The sequence below is a fragment of the Pantherophis guttatus genome, chromosome 1 (genome assembly GCF_059756535.1).
Source record: "Pantherophis guttatus breed Tessera chromosome 1, ASM5975653v1, whole genome shotgun sequence".
In the NCBI taxonomy this organism is placed as follows: domain Eukaryota; kingdom Metazoa; phylum Chordata; class Lepidosauria; order Squamata; family Colubridae; genus Pantherophis; species Pantherophis guttatus.
The window spans coordinates 172,686,542-172,706,502 of record NC_142063.1 but is presented as its reverse complement, the minus strand read 5'-3'; the positions used below and the strand labels follow the sequence as shown (position 1 = coordinate 172,706,502).

At 39.0% G+C, this 19,961-nt stretch overlaps 1 protein-coding gene and 1 long non-coding RNA gene across 2 annotated transcripts; both read right to left on the bottom strand.

Annotated features, from left to right (window-relative positions):
- Positions 1–216: 216 nt before the first annotated feature.
- On the bottom strand, positions 217–11,535 carry LOC117675052 (uncharacterized). Its single transcript, XR_004594103.3, has 3 exons — positions 11,370–11,535; positions 9,157–9,306; positions 217–2,338 (listed from the first exon to the last, which is right to left on the bottom strand). It is a non-coding gene; the product is annotated as an uncharacterized LOC117675052 (long non-coding RNA).
- Positions 11,536–11,684: 149 nt separating this feature from the next.
- LOC148116631 (uncharacterized) lies at positions 11,685–16,960 on the bottom strand. The gene is made up of 3 exons (XM_087886827.1): positions 16,922–16,960; positions 14,536–15,185; positions 11,685–11,784 (listed from the first exon to the last, which is right to left on the bottom strand). The coding sequence occupies exons 1-3, from the start codon at positions 16,958–16,960 to the stop codon at positions 11,685–11,687; spliced, it is 789 nt and encodes a 262-aa protein (XP_087742953.1).
- Between the last annotated feature and the right edge of the window lie 3,001 nt (positions 16,961–19,961).

The following is a 19,961-nucleotide window of genomic DNA, read 5'->3' as shown; positions in this document are numbered from 1 at the left end:
CCATTTCTCTTCCCCAAATTATTTTGACAATTTATGAGCATTAAAATAAACTGATCAATAACATCTTGTCATATATGTAAGTATCCTTTTCATTATTTTACACTTTGAGGATATTAACTTGTCAGCCAACCATTCCTAAATATTCTCAAAATGTCCAATATATATGAAAAACAATTTTAAAGTCTCTTTTTAAGATCATAAGCACTTTACTTAAAATTCTTAAATGTTTATTTGTCAATGTAACATATTGAAAATATAAGATTTCAAGTTATTTTTTTATTCATGCAATATACCAATATCAACTTTAGTAACAGCCTTTAAATGTCCATAGAATACTACATTTGGAAAAATCCAAAATGCATTTTAATGTAATCCTTCAAATCCTTTTCATATTGGAGATAATTACAGTAAGAAAAATGTAATCCTAGTCTACCACTCAGATGCAATGAATTGACTAAAGACACAGCAAGAATTGTTCAGTGGAGGCTGGAACATATCATGCTTGATGTATTTACAAATTGCTGGAAAGATTAATATATGATCCTAAGAATGAGGGAAGGACATTAAGAAAAATGGCAGAATTTACACAAGACCAATACAATCTATTAGAATGCATATACAAACTCAGATATGACACAGAGACAAAACAAATTTAAAAATATATGATAAAATGGATGTAAAACTTAAAGCAACAATGTTAGAAAGAATTATAGACCAAATCCATAAACTCCACTCCAAGCTGCAATCTAAAAGAAACTTGGTATAAAATGTTTTACAGATGGTACAGAATCCATCAATAATCTCCAAGATAGACAAATCACATAATAAATGCCATGAAATGGGAAGAACATTTTATCCCATGTTGTGGAAATATATGCATAGCATTATACAGAAAAATTAAATTTGAAAGGAATCACTCTTTTTTTCCCTATGTATAATTCTTCAACCCTGGCAGAGGATCCATTCAATGGATCCCAATAAGCTACCCAAAAATAGGTTTGGCATAATAGATAAGAATGGCTCAGTCCAATTCCTGAGTAAGCTGACTCACCAAAGTTATTTCACAGCATGGGTTTTCTACTCAGTGTTTACTCTCAAGTGACTCCCAAGCTTAAGATCTCTAGATGTCAGTGTCCAAAGTGACATGGAGTTATTGGCAAAAATAGATTTTTAAGTTGGTTGGCTAAGAACAAAATTATTTTCCAATTTGAGAAAATACCCATCAATGAGTTTGACACAGTTCTTAAGAAGGGCCTATTCTGGAGCAAGATCTGTGTTGTTGGATTCCACAGTCAAATATGAGCACTTCTATCACCTGCCATATCATGAGAGGATATGTATATGTGGTGCCTACCTCATATTTTCTTTAACTGTCAATGATATGCCCTCCTTTAGGCTTAGATATTTAATAACCCTACCTGTAAGAACAGCTTACTGGGATCTGAACTGCAGATTGTCCTATTTCCTTCTGGGCTCTAATGTATATATTATGAGCAGAACTGCTAAGTTTATAGTTAAGGCAGTTGAGATAAGAACCTGTTACATCAAACAATTGTAAAAGTGATGTATTTATCGGAAGGTTGATTCTTTGCATTTACCACATATATATTTTATTACTATATTTTCTTTCTTCTATTTTACGCTAAAATTAGATCCTGTATTTTGTTTTTATTTTTGATATGATCATATCACCAATCAATTAATAAACTATCTATTTACTATGTATAATTTCAGAATATATCAACCAGAAATATCATAATGTACTAAGATACATGCTCTTAGCAGCAAGAATAAATTTTGGAAGAAAGACCCTATTCTGATGACATCTGACTACAAACTTAAACTTGGAGAATATGGAGAAATGGCAAGATTAATAGCACATATTCACAACAGAAGTTTAATAAAATTCAACCAAAAATTGTTTCCATATATATAACATGGAAGCAGCATACAGGTAATATAAACATTTTCAGTACAGTTTGTAAGGGGGCCTAAATATTTAGAAATACGCAAATAGATCAAGGTATTAAGAAGGGTAAAGTTAGAAACCAAATACCTCTCAGATTTTTTTGAGCAGCTTCAGCATACATAACAATCCATAAAACATAATTATTGCTTGTGAAGAGCTACTAGAAGTGAGCTTCAAAAATCCAGATGACCACTTAATAGCAGTGAAAAGATGCAGCCTAGTTCTGGATAACCCTAACCTTAGCTGTGAAATTCCATAACATTCATGAATTATATCATTTCAGCACAGTGTAAATCCTTTCCGAATTTAGATGCATTGGATTGCCTTCATCTTTTGCTGAAACCTGAGGTTCACGAGTCAATGCAAAGTCTGAAAAGTAAAAAAAAAAAAAAAAAAATCAAGTCCTAGAACTAGCCTCAGATTTTACGTGGCATTCCTGAAGCACACTGTTTTCAGCTTTGTCTTAATTTTCTCTTGGGGTACCTTCTTTGCTGCTAACAGCAAATAGTTGAAATGGGCAACTATTTGGGCAACATAAAGCTTTAAAGTTTAGCCACCTATATTTATCCTTTTATTTCTGCTGTGTCACTGTCTTACTAGATCAATTATGTTCTGGCTGGAAAAGGGCTGACTCAGATCTCTGTCTGGCATGTGATTTTACTTCAACATAACAATAGCTGTCTAGCCTACCATTCACTTAAATTCTTCAGCTCATTTTCTAGTTTCTTTAATACTGTGAATACTTACATAATAGATCTGATTTAGAAGATATAAGTATGTGTCTATTTATACTGTTGTCTAATACTGTTCATGAGACTACTTCACTAAGCCTGAAATCACTCACTCGCTCACTCACCTGGAAGTAAAATTCACTGAGAGTTTTTGAGTAGACATGTATATAGGATTGTGTTGTAATTCAGAAAGAGTGTAATTCTATATATGCATTCTCAAGGCATGCCCTATATATTTTGTCACATGTAAATGCCTTATTCTCTAATGTGTAAATAGCATATGAACGGGGTATCAGGGGTTAATTTATTCTTCACTTCTTAATGTATTCATAATTCACCACTCCCACACCTAGCTCCACCCATTGTATATATAAGGAGCTGCACGTACCCTTTTCCTTGCTTCTATCTGTGAATATTCAGTGAATATAGAATGCCTAATGTAAATAAAGGAGAAATATTCAAACCTTTAACTCTTACTAGATTTTATTGAGTCTGATCCTGAAAACATTGCAACAAGCTGGTAGCAGAGGATGGTTAATTGACTCAATAGAAAAATTTAAAAAAGAATGTCTAAGAGAGATAGGCCCAACACCAGGGCATACAGCAAAGAAATGGAAACGGACCAAGAAATAATCGACGAATCCACAAACGCAATTTCGAGAGAATCCGAAGAATACACCACTGAAGACGAAGAAACAATAAATGAAAATAATGATCGGGAGGAAATCAAAATAGAAAACAACGAACTCAGGTCAGAGATATTAAAAATATTAAAGAGCCAGAAGAATGATGAAAGCCTCATCGCGAAACTCCAAGATATGCTGAAGAACAGCGGAGCAGCGAGAGAGAAGCACATCACTACCGAAAAACCAAAAGACTCAAAAATAGTGAGTGATATGACTACAGAAAAAATTACTATGAAGAAGAAAAACGGTGATCCCACGCAAAATTTTGAATGGCAGCCATCTTGGTTTCAACAGACCTCCAGGGTGAGCGAAGCAGAGCCAATCAGAAAACTCGATTCAAAATTTCTGGCGCGAAAAACATTACCAGACAACGAAAACGAAAAAGAAAATTCAAACACCTCAGAAGAATCAGAATCGGAAAGTGAAGGTGATTCAACAGACAGTCAGATAAAATCAGCGATGAAAACGCTTTTTGCTGCATTTGGGCCAAAACTAAAAATTACCAAAAAGCTAACTAAGAAGCAAGCGAGCAAGCCAATGCCTCAAAACCTACACGCTCCCATCCTGACTACGAGAACGCCGACGCCCGAACCCAGAGAGCCCTGCCGATACCGTCCCACACCACAGACCGAAGCAAGCACCAACGCTCTCAAAAGGAGAGGAAGAGCAGCCGCCATCGTCAGAACTCCCAAGATCGAGCCAGAGATAGATTCGTCTGAGGAGGAACAGAGCGAGCGAGCCGCGACGACGAGAACCTCTCACGACGACTCCAGGAACGAAATGGACAACGCGCATGCGCAAGACTACGCAGACGGTCCAGGAAGACATGACTTGCTGAGAAGACCGTGCAGGCTCGTCGCGAGCATCCCCATGCCGTTTTGTAACTTTCAGCATTTGCGAGACCACGGACTACCTCAGGTTGTAAGTAATGGACCTAATAATGTCGGAAATTTGCCCAATGACTTCCCAAAGCTGAGGATAGATGGCATTAATTTACAAGAATGGTATCAGCAACTCCAGGTTGTCTTTATGAAAGAAAACTTACTGTTTTTTATCACTAGTCCCCCTAAAAGACCTTGGACTCTAAAATTAGACTGTTTACACCATAGAGCATTTTTCTTATTAATTTCTAGTGTATCTCCTGCTATGTATCACAGCATTAAGCAAAATCTGACTGTTTCAGAAATTATTCAATGCATGTTCAATTTATTTCACAGTGACAGTGTAGCTACTACCACAAGGATGTCTAAAGATTTCTTTTCATCTAGGATAAAACCAGGAGTTTCCATAAGTGAACACTTAATATCTTTGAACAAAATAAGAGCTGAACTGCATTTAAGGGGGGAGGTGATTTCAGACCAAACAATGAAAAGTGTTATCATCAATTCACTTGACCCATCATGGGATAATTATATGTCACATTTAGACACAATCAATCTAGGATACTTATCCATAGAAAGTCTATCCAATAAGTTAATAGCAGAAGACAACTCGAGGAGGAATCGCTCTAACAATCACATAGAACACAAATCATATAGGAGAGTAGCTTTTCAAGAAAAATATAATGAAACATTTAGGTGTCACAACTGTGGATCCAGGGAACACAATAGAAGAGATTGTCCCAAAACTTCAAAAGAAAGACATAGGTCAGAATACAGAAACAAATACAATTATAGACAGTCTTCCATTGATAGACATAGATATAGAAGCCCACCAAATTACAAAGAGAATAGAGGGGGCAGAGATAATTCAAAGGATAGAAAATCTGGTTCACTGAATGGATTAAATAAACAAGACAACATTAACATACAACAGACTGAGAACAATAATTGGCTTATTGATTCTGGAGCAACTAATCACACCACCAATAACAAAAATATATTATCTTCATTTGTAGAAGATAAATTTGTAATAAAGGTAGCTAACCAAGAAAAGGTTCAAGTATTAGGTAGAGGGAATGTAACCTTACCTGGCCTAGGAAAAATAGAGGGGGTATTACTAATACCTGAAATACCTCATAACATACTAAGCGCCATAAAACTAAGCAGGGATTCTGATATTAACATTGTTTTTTCTAAAGGAAAAGCGACTTTGGAGAAAAATAAAATAGATATAGGCACTGTGATGGTAAAAGGGGGCCTACCTTATTTAATAACAAAAGAAAAATGGTTGCACAACATTGATTCAAATATGGAAGATTGTATTGAAGTAGATGATGAAAACATTAGCAACAGTGACAATGATGAATGTAAAATATCTCATGATCACAAAGATGCAAATAATGAAAAAAAACCAAAAATAGGTAAGCCAATTCATGATGAGTGTGCTCATATTTTACATAGGAAGTTAGGACATGCCAGTTTTCCTGTAGTACAAAAAATGACTGAACACGCAGAAGGTGTTAAAATAAAAAATTGTGAAAACTATTTGGAATGCTCAGTATGTAAATCTACAAAACTAAAAACTAGCCCCAGACCAAGGAAATCAACTAGGTCAACCAACAAAATTTTTGATTTAGTACACATGGACTTAGTTGGTCCACTAACTCCATCAATCACTTACAGAAAGCGTTACTTCTTAACCATAGTGGACGATTATAGTCGCTATGGATTTGTTTATACATTAAAACACAAAGATGAAACTTTCCAGAAATTTAAAGAATTTTACAAACGCATAGAAACACAGCATAATATCAAAATAAAACAAATCATGACAGATAGGGGATGTGAATTCATGTCTAAAGAATTCTCCCAATGGCTGAAGGACAGAGGAATGTTACATTACACAACTAGCCCTTTTTCTGCATTTCAGAACGGAATTGTAGAGAGAAAAAACTCAACATTACAAACCATGATTAGATGCACATTGGAAGATGCTGGCTTAAGCAAACAATTCTGGTCAGAAGCCCTACATTATTCCAATTACACACAGAATAGAACCTGGTCCAGCATTGTAAATAAGACACCATATGAAGTGATGTATAATAGGAAACCAAAATTAGCACACATGCATATATTTGGAGTCACTGCAGACGTACACATACCTAAGCAATTAAGAAGAAAGGGAGAAAATGTGTCCAGAAGGCTCAGATTTATGGGATATGAGACAGGCACTAAAGGATACAGATTCATTGATAATAATAACAAATTTATAGTTTCCAGAACAGCTGTGTTCCATGAGCAGGCCAACTGGTCTAAAATACATCTTAATGAAATATTTCCAAGTAACAACAAAGGTACAGAATCTCAAGGGAAAGGAACTGTAGAAAAGCAAAATGACAACAAACATAGAAACAAAACCAAAACATGGACAAATAGCCAACACAAAATAAAGACAGACACACTAACAAAAAAGGAAGCAAGATATTTGCATGATAATAATAGTAAACCTGAAAAAACAATTAGAAACACCAGAAATCAAATGCCAAATAAATACAAGGATTACATAATGCATATGGGAGGTGAATCAATGACACCTAATACTTATGAAGAAGTGTTAAAACTTCCTCACAAAGAAAAAGAAAAATGGGAATTAGCAATGAAGAAAGAGATGGAAAGTTTACAAGGATTAAACGTATTTACACCTGCAATTGCACCAAAAGACAAAACAATTATTGGTACTAGGTGGATATATAAAATTAAAAACTTAGAAGGAGGCAACACTTTATATAAAGCTAGACTAGTTGCACAAGGTTATGCACAGAAATACCCGGAGGACTATACTGACACATATTCCCCCACAGTAAGAACTGAGAGTGTCAAAACAGCTCTAGTAGTAGCATCAGCACTCAATCTCGATGTATTCCAATATGACATACAGACTGCGTATCTGCACGCAAAACTAGACAAGGAAATATATGTAAGAGCACCTCACAGTCAATACACAAATAAGAATGAGACTTGGTTGTTAAACAAGAGTTTATACGGGTTAAAACAATCTGGTAAACGATGGTATGATTGTTTAGTAAAAGTACTTAAAACTATGGATTTCAATGCTACTACTGCTGATAACTGTTTTTTTGTTAAAAAAGGTGATGATTATATGGAATTTGTATTGATCTATGTGGATGACATTTTATACATAGGTAAACATAAAGAGAGGAGAGAAACTTTTGTAAATAAGCTAAATGAACATTTCTCATTGAGATCTCTAGGCAAAGTAAATAAGTATCTTGGTGTCCAAATTAATAAGACTAAAAGAGGATTCAAACTTACTCAGAGAGATAAGATCATAGAGCTCTTAAACAAATGCAATCTAAGTGATGCCAAACCTTGTGATACTCCTATGCAAAGTGACTTCCTAAGAAATAATGATGAATCATCCCCTGAATTCAAAGATAACACGTTTTATAGATCAGTCATAGGCTCACTCCTTTATATCTCTAATTGGACAAGACCTGATATCGCTTTACCCCTCAATTTATTATCCAGACATGTCAGCAAACCAACAATGTACCATTGGGAAGCTGTTAAAAGGATACTGAGATATTTGAAAAATACATTAGACTTTTGTCTGGTGTTAGAACCTAATAACAATAAAGAACCAAACCTCACATGTTACGCGGATGCGGATTGGGCTGGAGACACCTCATGTAGAAAAAGTACATCCGGTTATATATTCCTCTTGAATGACTGTCCAGTTTACTGGTACACTGGCAAACAAGAATTAGTGGCCACTTCAACGACAGAAGCGGAATATGTTTGTTTATCTAAAGCTGCAAATAACCTTGTATGGTTTAATGATTTAATTTCAGATGTTTGGAAAAAACCTACCTTACCTTTTGTTATGCATGAAGACAATAAAGCAGCTATTGAAATATCTAGATCTGACGCCATTGGACAAAGGTCCAGACATATAGATATAAAATTTAAACATGTGAGACAATTATCTCAGGATGGATTTATTAAAGCAGTACATTGTGAAACATCAGAACAATTGGCTGACATACTGACAAAGCCTTTACCTTCTAAGCAGCATAAATACTTAACTTCCAAGTTATATGTTTTGTATTGTCCTGAATCTGAATGTAATTGGTGTAGCATTACGAACCGGCATTTAGAGGGGGATTTGTCACATGTAAATGCCTTATTCTCTAATGTGTAAATAGCATATGAACGGGGTATCAGGGGTTAATTTATTCTTCACTTCTTAATGTATTCATAATTCACCACTCCCACACCTAGCTCCACCCATTGTATATATAAGGAGCTGCACGTACCCTTTTCCTTGCTTCTATCTGTGAATATTCAGTGAATATAGAATGCCTAATGTAAATAAAGGAGAAATATTCAAACCTTTAACTCTTACTAGATTTTATTGAGTCTGATCCTGAAAACATTGCAACATATTTAATTCAGTGGGATTTAATCTCAGATTGTTATGTACTAGACAATCTATGCCTCACTGGGTCATCATTTCTGAGATATTTCCTTATCTAATCAGAGGAAAAGAATGAACACAGACTTCTGACTTCCTGCCAGCTTCCCCATTAACTTTCTTTGTGGGAAGCTGCCAGAGACCATGGGAAATCCTCTTCCCTCCATTTTAATCCTGGTTTCACCTGCTACAGCCTGGTTCCTTGCCTACATTTAGCAAATTTTCCTAGACTTTGGGCCAGGGATGGGTTCTACTCAGGGGTGGGTTCTACTTACCTTTACTACTGGTTCGCAGCTCACTTCTACGTCATGTTAAAATGCATTTTTTTCAGGCCCTGAGTTGGAGGAAAAATATGCCAGTATGATTTGCACTGTCTTGAGGCCCAAACTCTTACCTTGTATCCATAATGAAGTTTGTGATTATCTTCACAGCTTTATTCTGGCACAATTTAAGAGCACGATTGGGAAGATTCTTTTGGGCTTCAATTTATCAATCACATCTTAATTTTGATCATCAGAATGGTATGAAATCCTAAAAAGACAATCTAAACAAATAAATGAAGATATTATATTTATGAATTAAATTTTCTGGTGCAGTCTATTTTCAGGAACAGTAAATATTTCAAGCCAGCATTTAGGCATGTCTGGACTTTTCCCTATTTGATCAAAATAAATAGAGAGGCTGGGCTGCGTGATTGGCATGCAGTCACTCTAATCAGAGAACACCCATCCTCAGAAATGGGAGGAGCCCATTTAATGTGCCTGACTACTGCCACTGGGGTTCTGGGGAGAAAGAAAGTTCTTATTTTTCAGGACAATAGCGCTTTTGGCATTTGCAGCAAGTCTGCAAAGGGCTGCAGTTTACATCCTGAAAGAGCAAGAGTCTACATTCTGCTGTGGGTATGGTAGTTTCTGCAAATGGTAGAACCATATATAGCAAATTTATAAGAATGGCATAAAAACATGTCAGATCTTTTAAATGTGCAGCTCACTGCAGGTTTTGCACCCATCTTCAGAATGAACCCCGTTCATAATGCATTATTGCCATCTAGCCTGGAGCAGAAGCAAATTATGTCTCTTTAGGGAAGGCCACATCTGGTGAACCAGGCTAAGCTCATAAAAGGCGCAGCCTCCTTGCAGGAAACCTTAAACTGGCCAGAGTCACTTGATAGTGAGATAGGCAGCATATAAATTTAAATAAATAAATAAATAAAAACTTTGCCTTCAGCAGATATAACAGTTCAGTTCCAGAAACAACTCAAACTCCAAAGTTGTTCCTGTAGCAGGAGTTGGACCCTGTAGAAAGCAATAAATGATCTCTCCACCAACAGAGCTTCTGTTTTCTCTGAAGTGATGTTCTACTGCTATATACATAAAAGTTATGTAGAAGCAGAGTTACAATAATGAGGCTGAAATATGACCCTCACACACTGGTTTTCCATGCGATTGGGTCAAAATTCTAATTAGTAGAAATTAAATATATGTGTTTGAAATAGTATGACCTTTATTAAGGATCCACTACACCCATTTCATATATTCACAAATCACCCAACAACTTTCTTCAGCATCTGGTTTATTAGGGATGAAAATTCCAAGAACATGGATCTGATACTTGTTGATATTAAAGCTAAAGGTTTCCCCTGTCCAATCATTTCCAACTCTAAGGGGCAGCGGTCATCTCTGTTTCTTAGGTGAGTCAGCATTGTCCAAAGACATTTCCATGGTCATGTGGCCAGCATGGAATGCTGAGATGCATGGAATGCTCTTACCTTTCCACCAATGTGGTAACTATTTATCTATTTTGAATGATTTTTTTAAAAATTTGATTTATATGCCGCCCTTCTCCGGAGACTCAGGGCGGCTTACAATGCGTTAAGCAATAGCCTTCATACTTTTGTATATTTATACAAAGTCAGCTTATTGCCCCCACAAACTGGGTCCTCATTTCACCTACCTTAGAAAGGATGGAAGGCTGAGTCAACCTTGAGCCTGGTGAGATTCGAACTTACAGTAATTGCAGACAGCTGGTGTTAATCACAATGGTTTTAGTCTGCTGAGCCACCAGGCCCTGTTTGTACTGTTTGTACTGTTAGCTGGGCAGAAGCTGGGGCAAGTAACGAGCTCACCCCCTCCCGCTGCACTCAGGTCTCAAACCCGGGCTGCCAGCTTTCCAGCTGACAAGCTAAGCTTCTTTAACCACTGAGCCATCATGCTCCAACCTGACCAGCCCTTTTCTCTGTCTTGCCATTTTAACCTTGAATATAGTCCAGCTATCCATCCAGCAATCATTTTGTCCTGGCATTCATGACAATTTCTCAAAATTCCAAAAGCTTTGCAAATTGCCCTTCAGTCTCTTTGATTTAACATCCCACCCATAAAAACTGTGCCTGTCAACTTCTACGCAAATGTAACAAAGAGCAATTGAATTACATTTTTGACTAATCTTGGATGTTAATGGGATCAAGTTTCAGTAGTTCTTTGGAAAAAAAAGATCCCATCGATTAGTCACCTTTCATTTAGAAATTATCACTTGATCTTGTTCCAGAGGCTGCTCTCAGCATTGCTTATGCTTGTCAGTAGAAGCACCAGCACAAAAGTTGCAGCTCACCAAGAACTAACATTCCATAAAGTGCAGCCTCCAACGGAGCCTTGGTCAAACATCCCATGACACTGTTTGCCTGGAAATCCAACCACATCGTAGCTGAGAAAGTTGACAGCCAGCATTTCAGGGAAACTGATTTAGCAGCAGATGTGTTTTCAAATCTTGCATTCACTAACACAACTGAAACTGCTCTCCCCACCCAGTGCCTGGATTGCCTAACTCTCTTGAGAACAATCTAAGGCAATTTACAAACCAATTATTTTCCTGTTGCTAAGATCCTTCTGACAGCGATGGATATTTTATGCTTGAGAAATTGGTCTTCTAGGATTTGGGGACCATATACCCCAAGCCATCTAAAATGTCACTTTCAAGTGCTCTCTCTTTATGCTGTATCTCTTTATATTTGATTCTGTATGAGAACCTGCAAGAGAAAGAATGCCTGTGCATCATTTGTTCAGAATCCTCAGAGAAATAACACAAAAACTACAGAACAATACTAATATCAGCAATATTAATTCCAGTGTGAACTCTTAATATCAACCTGGAGTAGAGAGAGATTTTCATTTTTTCATTTCATTTTATTAAATTTGTATACCGCCCTACTCCTGAAGGACTCAGGGCGGTGAACAGGCACAAAATAAAACACATAAATACAAAAGTTAAAACATGATTAAAACCCAATTAAATAATTTTTGCCTGAGACAATTTAAAACTCCCAATAATTTAAAACGAATTAAAATTTCAATTTAAAAATTTAAAAGAAGGGGAGAAAATTAGGCCAGGCCGGCCTGCTGGAATAGGAGTGTCTTCAAAGCACGGCGGAAAGTGCGCAGATCCGGGATCCTCCGTATCTCCAGGGGGAGCTCGTTCCAGATAGTAGGTGGAGATAAAATTCAAATGCTATAAACAGTTTTATAAACTCGGTTTTATAAAACTGTTTGTAATAATAGAACACATGATCATTAAGAGATTACGATGATTTCAGTATATTTGCCTAGTTACCTGAATGCAAAACATCATTTCCTTATGTAATTGTCATTGTCGATAAGAATAAAGACAATTTTTGTATGGTTGCACAAATTTTGATACATTTCTATCATAGGTACAAGACATATACCTCAATGTATAGCTGATCAAATTCCAAAGAGAGGCTGGTGGTTTTCTTTCAATGGAAGTTGAGAGAGTCCTCTGAAGTACCATTCCTCCTGGACCTTCTTAGCAGTTGAGTAAAGTAGCAACACTTTCCTCTAGCAAGTCAAGAGAAATTACTTCTTTCCCACCTCCCCCTCCTCCAATGTTTCTTATCAAAGCAATGAGTCAGAGCAATTCTGTATCGTATACCCCTACAAGGTAATTGATTGCCCTATTGTGTACAGCAGGAAGAAACCTAATTAAGGAATTAATTAGGTGGAATGGTAATAAATAAAGATATCCCTATAGATACTTGATGCATGTTAGGTATCTCTTGGTTTGTAGGATTCTGGCAGCTGTATGTTGACAAGATGTTCAAATACTGGTAGAAATTTAGGACGTGATATTGCATGCAATTAAATATTGTTGAAAGAAGCGAAAATGACTGTGTATAAGAACATGCCTCTGCTCACTTTTTTACAGTATATGGGAGTGAAATCTTTATTTGATTGTTGTGAGCTGCCCAAGTCATTGAGAATAGGATGGCATTACAATTAAACAACAGCAATCGTGGCACATTCTGAGGAAACAAAACAGTAAGTTGAATGCAGTATGGGTGACTTAAGAAGTTTGTGTCAGGAACAGGAACAAAAGATCAAGAATGAAACAATGATACAAACAATGTATATGAGTGTCTAGTAAGAAGAAATAAATTAAGGAAGTCTGGTCATATAGAAAGAATGAATGAGACTTGAATGACAAAATAAATCTATGAAAGAAGAATGGATTGATCACAAGGAAGGGAAGACTGGAAAGTTCTGGTTGGACAGAGTTGATGTGATTCTCAACAAAGAGCATATTAACATAATTCTACACATTTCGGGGGCACTTAATAACATAATTCTTGTCACTCTGTTGATCCTTCCATTAACTTTATGTTAGAAGATTAACCTAAACCATCAAATGTGTTCTTTGTATAGTCGTTCAATTTATATTCTTGTTCCTTTTTACTTTCCTTTTATTCTACGTCCATTTTTCTCATGATCCACTTTTAATGTTACCAAAAATAAAGAACAACCTCTCATCACCATTACATCCTTTAGTAATTCCCTTGGTCTTTCATTTTAAGTAACCACTTAACATATTGGAAATAGATCTTTTCCTAAGCAGTGACTTACCAATCAGTCACCATTCCTATTCATTCTTGGAACTTCTCATGGTCCAATTGCTTTTTCAAAAGCCTTTCAATTTGTTCCCATCCATCCATTCATGCCATCTAGCAGAATAAGTTTTTTTTTTTAACAGATAACATTATACAGAAAATTATTGCATATTCATTGCTGGTTATTTTATGACCATCATTCCCATAGAACAGAGGTCTTCAAACTTGGCCGCTTTAAGACTTGTGGACTTCAACTTCCAGAATTCTGGGAGTTGAAGTCCACAAGTCTTAAAGCGGCCAAGTTTGACAACTTCTGCCATAGAATGTAATATCCCCAATTTATGAATTCTTACTATTATATACATCAAGAACAATGCAAATGACAAATTCTGATTTTGTGACATTACATTTTGGTCTTTTTATTCATAATTAAATTTACACTTTCATTTTCACAGTTTAAGAGTTTAAGAGTTTAAGAGTTTATTAGATTTCTATACCGCCCTTCTCCCAAAGGACTCAGGGCGGTGTACAGCCATATTAAAACACATAGATTTATAAAATTTAAAACCAATTAAAATCGAATATAAAATTTGGCTGTGAATTAAAACACACATACATTTTAAAAATTCATACTAGGCTAGTCCAGCTTGCTGAAACAGAAGGGTCTTAAGGGTGCGGCGAAAAGTACGCAGGTCGGGGATAAGACGAAGCTCTAGGGGCAGCTCATTCCAGAGGGCTGGTGCCCTCACAGAGAAGGCTCTCCCCCTGGGTGTCGCCAGTCGGCATTGTTTGGCTGACAGCACCCTGAGGAGTCCCTCTCTGTGGGAGTGTATTGGCCGGTGGGAGGTTGTTGCTGGCAGAAGGCGGTCTCGTATATACCCTGGTCCTAAGCCATGGAGCGCTTTAAAGGTGGTAACCAACATCTTGAATCGCACCTGGAAGACCACTGGGAGCCAGTGCAGCTCGCGCAGGAGGGGTGTTACGTGGGTGCGCCGAGTCGCACCCATAACCACCTGCGCGGCCACATTCTGGACCAGTTGGAGCCTCCGAGTGCTCTTCAAGGGGAGCCCTATGTAGAGAGCATTGCAGTAGTCCAGACGTGATGTGACGAGGGCATGAGTGACCATGCGCAGGGCATCCTGGTCCAGAAAGGGACGCAACTGGTGCATCAGGTGAAGCCGATAAAAAGCTCCCCTGGACACGGCCATCATGTGATCTTCCAAAGACAGCCGTGCATCCAGGAGAACGCCCAAGTTGCGAGCCCTCTCTGAGGGGGCCAAGGTCTCGCCCCCAATAGTCAGCGATGGAACCAGCTGACTATACCGGGATGCTGGGAGCCACAGCCACTTGGTCTTGGAGAGGTTGAGTTTGAACTTGTTTCTCCCCACCCAGATCTGCACAGCGTCCAGGCACTGGGACATCACATCAAGGGCATCATTGGGGTGGTCTGGGGTGGAGATGTACAGCTGAGTATCGTCAGTGTACTGGTGGGATCTCACCCCAAAACCACAGATGATCTCGCTCAGCGGCTTCACATAAATGTTGAACAGAAGGGGCAAGAGGACTGACCCTTGCGGCACCCCACATACAAGGTGCCTTGAGGTCAACCTCTGCCCCCCTGCCAACACAAACTGCACACGGTCAGAGAGAAAGGAGGAGAACCACTGCAGCACAGTGCCCCCACTCCCAACCCCTCCAATCGTCGCAGCATGATACCATGGTCGATGGTATCAAAAGCCGCTGAGAGATCTAATAGGACCAGGACAGAGGAGCAACCCCTATCCCGAGCCCTCCAGAGATCATCAACCAATGCGACCAATGCCGTTTCTGTGCTGTGCCCTGGCCTGAAGCCCGACTGGAACGGATCTAGATAATCGGCTTCATCCAGGTACTGGGGAAGTTGTTGCACCACCACACTCTCAACAACCTTCGCCACAAAGTGAAGGTTGGAGACTGGGCGATAATTCGCTAATACAGCCGGGTCCAGGGAGGGCTTCTCAAGGAGGGGCCTCACCACCGCCTCTTTCAAAGAGGTGGGGAGGTAACCCTCGCTCAAAGAAGCATTAATAATCCCCTGGAGCCAGCCTCATGTAACCTCCCGGGAGGCCAACACCAACCAGGAGGGACACGGATCCAATAAACATATGGCAGCGCTAAGCCTCCCCAGAATCCTGTCCACGTCCTCGGGAGTCACAAGGTCAAACCCCTCCCAGATAACATTCTCAAGACCCCCCTCCGTCATCCCATCCAGATCTACCCAATCAGAGTCCAGACCTTCCCGAATCTGAGTGACTTTGTCATGCAGGAATTGCACAAAATCCTCAGCCCTGCCCTGCAAGGGGTCGTCCCTCGCTCCCGGATGAAGGAGGGAGCGGGTCATCCTAAACAGGGCTGCTGGGTGGTTCTCTGCAGACCCGATAAGAGTGGAAAAATAATTAAATTTTGCCGCTTTTATCGCCACTAGGTAATCTTAATATGAGACCTCACCAGTGTTCGGTCAGATTCAGAGCGACTGGCCCTCCAATCACTCTCCAGGCATCTTTTCCGGTGCTTCATCTCTCTCAGCTCCTCGGAAAATCAGGGAGCCAATTGAGATCGGCACCGGGTTAGAGGCTGCAAAGGCATGATGCGGTCAAAGCTCCAGCTGCCGCCCTATCCCAGGCGGCCACCCGTTCTTCAGTCGTGCCACGAGTCAGAGCCTCAGGGAATGGTCCAAGCTCCATCAGGAACCTATCCGGGTCCATCAGGCACCTGGGACGGAACCACCTAGTCGGTTCCGTCTCCCTGCGGTGAGGTGTAGCGGTTCGAAAGTCCATGCGAAGGAGGGAGTGATCAGACCATGACAAGGGCTCGATGACTAAATCCCCTATTTCCAGATCACTCTGCCACTGACCAGAGACAAAAATCAAGTCCAGAGTGTGTCCCCCCATGTGAGTAGGGCCTTGAACTAACTGGGTCAGGTCCAAGGCTGTCATGGAAGCCAAGAACTCCCGAGCCGCCATAGACGTTTCACCGACAGATGGCAGGTTGAAATCCCCCATAACCATAAGCCTGGGGGTATCAACCGCCACCCTGGCTATCACATCAGGCAGCTTGGGCAGGGCTGCTGCCACGCAGCAGGGAGCCAAGTACGTAATCAGCAGGCCCATCTGTACCCCACGACCCCACTTCACAAGGAGGGACTCACATCCGTCTATCTGAGGTACAGTGGCCTCCCTCGGACATAGATTTTCTTTAATAATAACCGCCACCCCCCCGCCCCTACCCTGAGCCCTCGGCTGATGGAACTTTCATCAATATCCATTTAGAGAATCAGATCATCTTTATTCAGATTTATTAAAAGCTTCACCTTCTCTTAAGGCTCAACCATCACTCACTAAATTGATGCTTTGCTAACCATACTTTAAAGACATATTCTCATGAAGATGTATTTATCTTATGCCAATCCATAGCCGAGGCCTCCTAAATTCACATTTATGCTGAAATTACAATATTTCTCCCAATACAAGCCTTGTTGAATATATGAACTTAGGCAATTTGGCTCTGTGAAAGAGGGCTTAGAGAAATGGGAAATATTTGGTGTTCCAAAATACCTATGTTTTGCTATAGATTATAGTGAGCCATGGTGGCGCAGTGGTTAGAGTGCAGTACTGCAAGCTACTTCTGCTGATCACCGGCTGCCAGCAGTTTGGCAGATCAAATCTCACCAGGCTCAAGGTTGACTCAGCCTTCCATCCTTCTGAGGTTGGTAAAATGAGCACCAAGATTGTTGGGAGCAATATGCTGACTCTATCAACCGCTTAGAGAGTGCTATAAAGCACTATGAAGCGGTATATAAGTCTAAGTGCTATTGCTATTGCTATAGATTTACAGAAGAAAGCTAGAAGAGAATCAAACTCTCTTATCTGAGAGATAAGGGCACTGGCAAATACCATTGCTAAATTAGTTATGGTTGACCAAATGTCATACACAAATATTGGGACTGTTGTATCAGCAAATCATCATGGGAGTTGCTCCCTCTTTTGATATCATCCCTTTTAACAGATGGAAAGCATTCCAGAAAGTTCTATAGAATATGCTCCTCTTTCTCTTGAACTTTATACTTCAGTCAATCAGAATAGAACTGGAGGGGACCTTGGAGGTCTTCAAGTCCAACTCCCTGCTCAAGCAGGAGACCCTATACCATTTCAAATAGGTGGCTATCCAGTCTCTTCTTAAAAACCTCAAGTGATGAAACACCTACAACTTCTGAAGGAAAGCTGTTCCACTGGGTAATTGTCCTCACTGTTAGGAAGTTTCTCCTTAATTCCAGGTTGCTTTTCTCCTTGATTAGTTTCCATCCATTATTTCTTCTCCTGCTTTCTGGTGCTTTGAAAAATAAATTGACCCGCTCTTCTTTGTGGCAGCCCCTCAAATACTGGAATACTGCTACCCAGTTCCTGCAACCGTTCTTCGTATGTTTTTGTCTCCAGGCCTTTAATCATCCTAGTTGCTCTTCTCTGCACTTTTCCCAAAGTCTCGACATCTTTTTTGTAATGTGGTGATCAAAACTGGATGCAGTATTCCACATGTGGTCTTACTAAGGATTTATAAAGCGGTACAAAATCATGTGATTTTGATTCTATGCCTCTGTTTATATAGTACAGCCAAGGATTGTATTAGGTTTTTTGGTTGCTGCTGGCTCATGTTTAAGTGTACTTCTGATTTAATTGAAGTCTCGAGAAGTCTCTACCTATTTTCTATGAACAGATACTTTCCATATGGTTTTTTAAAACTGTAAAATTGCATACAAGTATTTTAAATATTTATGTTTCTTTTATGCAGAGTCCCACCATTTGAAAGATGAAAATATTATGATTTTGTATGACTGGAGGAATATCTATGCTACTAGAATGCAAGATAATAATTCATAGGTAAGCAACATTCAAGAGCAATTGGTCAAAAGTATTATGTTTCAAGAGAGGTTGGGAGGTGCTTCTGATGCTGTGCTGTAAGATTCAATTTGGCCATTCAAGTTTGTGCAAAGCAGCATATGATGAAGCTCCTATAAAACTGTTTTATCACATGGCTCTCTCAAAAATATACTTCTGCATATACTTAATGCAGTAAACATGCAATCTGAGCATGTAGCAAATAGTAGCCACTTACCTGTGTATATAACTCTATGTCGCTTCAGTTCTATTTTCCAAAGAGACCATAATATGTACAGATATTTGCAATTCATTTTGTCCCACTCCAAGGGACCAGTTAGGAAGTTTGATGGTCCTCCAAGACATGCCATTTTATCAGCATAGGTTGGAAACTGTGCCCTTCGAGACAAAACTGCTGCTTCAAGGTTGCTACACTGTTGGAACATGTGACATCAATATTTTACTAGTTATATTGGTGCCGGTGCAAAACATGGCTTTTTAGAATCAGTTCAAAGTCCAGCTATTTATCCTGAGAGCATGAAATTATAGCATCTGAATTGTACTTTGTTGCTTGAATCAGTGTATGTTGGAATCTGTTTACTTTGAACAACAGGCTAAAATTATTTTTAAAAAGCAATATTGAAATATGTATGGAATCCAAGATTTCTTCTTTTATCAGTAACTTAATTTAATGCTCATTGATTTAATTAAATGATGCATTGGCTTGGGTCAGAGCTAGGTCTCTATGGTTTCAATAATAAATATCTATGATTTTATAGTGACAGTATATTATTACATATGATAGCTTTGTGATATTACAGTACGTTAGTTCAAATGCATAACCGTTATCTGTAAGCTTTGTTTACACACGGTGCCTTTGTGCTATCTGTGCAATCTGGGTAATATGATATGGGAGGAAATAAGGATATGCACATCAATTCCTTCCATTGGTATGGAAATGGTAGGAGGTCAGAGGCTTCTTAATTAGCTTGCAGAACTGAACCACATGGTTTCAGAATTTACCTGTATTTGCTCATTCACTGTCAGTCAAACAGACAAGGGATACAACTTATATGCGGATCCCCCTCCCCCCTCCCTGCCCCAATCAGCATGCTTCAATGGATGTCTGCTTCTCACTTCTAAAAGCCTGCCTTTTCTTGGCAGTTTTCTTGCAGCCATGCGCCTCTTTCAAAACATTACTCCAGAGAAGGTAAAGATGAAGCTGGCTTCTGTATTGTTGCTTTTCAAATGAGACAGCAAAAGCTTGGTTACAGTCCCCAAGAGATACTGTCCGGTATGAGTCAGCAGCATCAGATTTACTGCCAATTGATTAAATTAACATTTGTTATAAGCCCAGGATGGGAGTGGAGCAGAAGAAAGAAGGAAAGGAAAGAA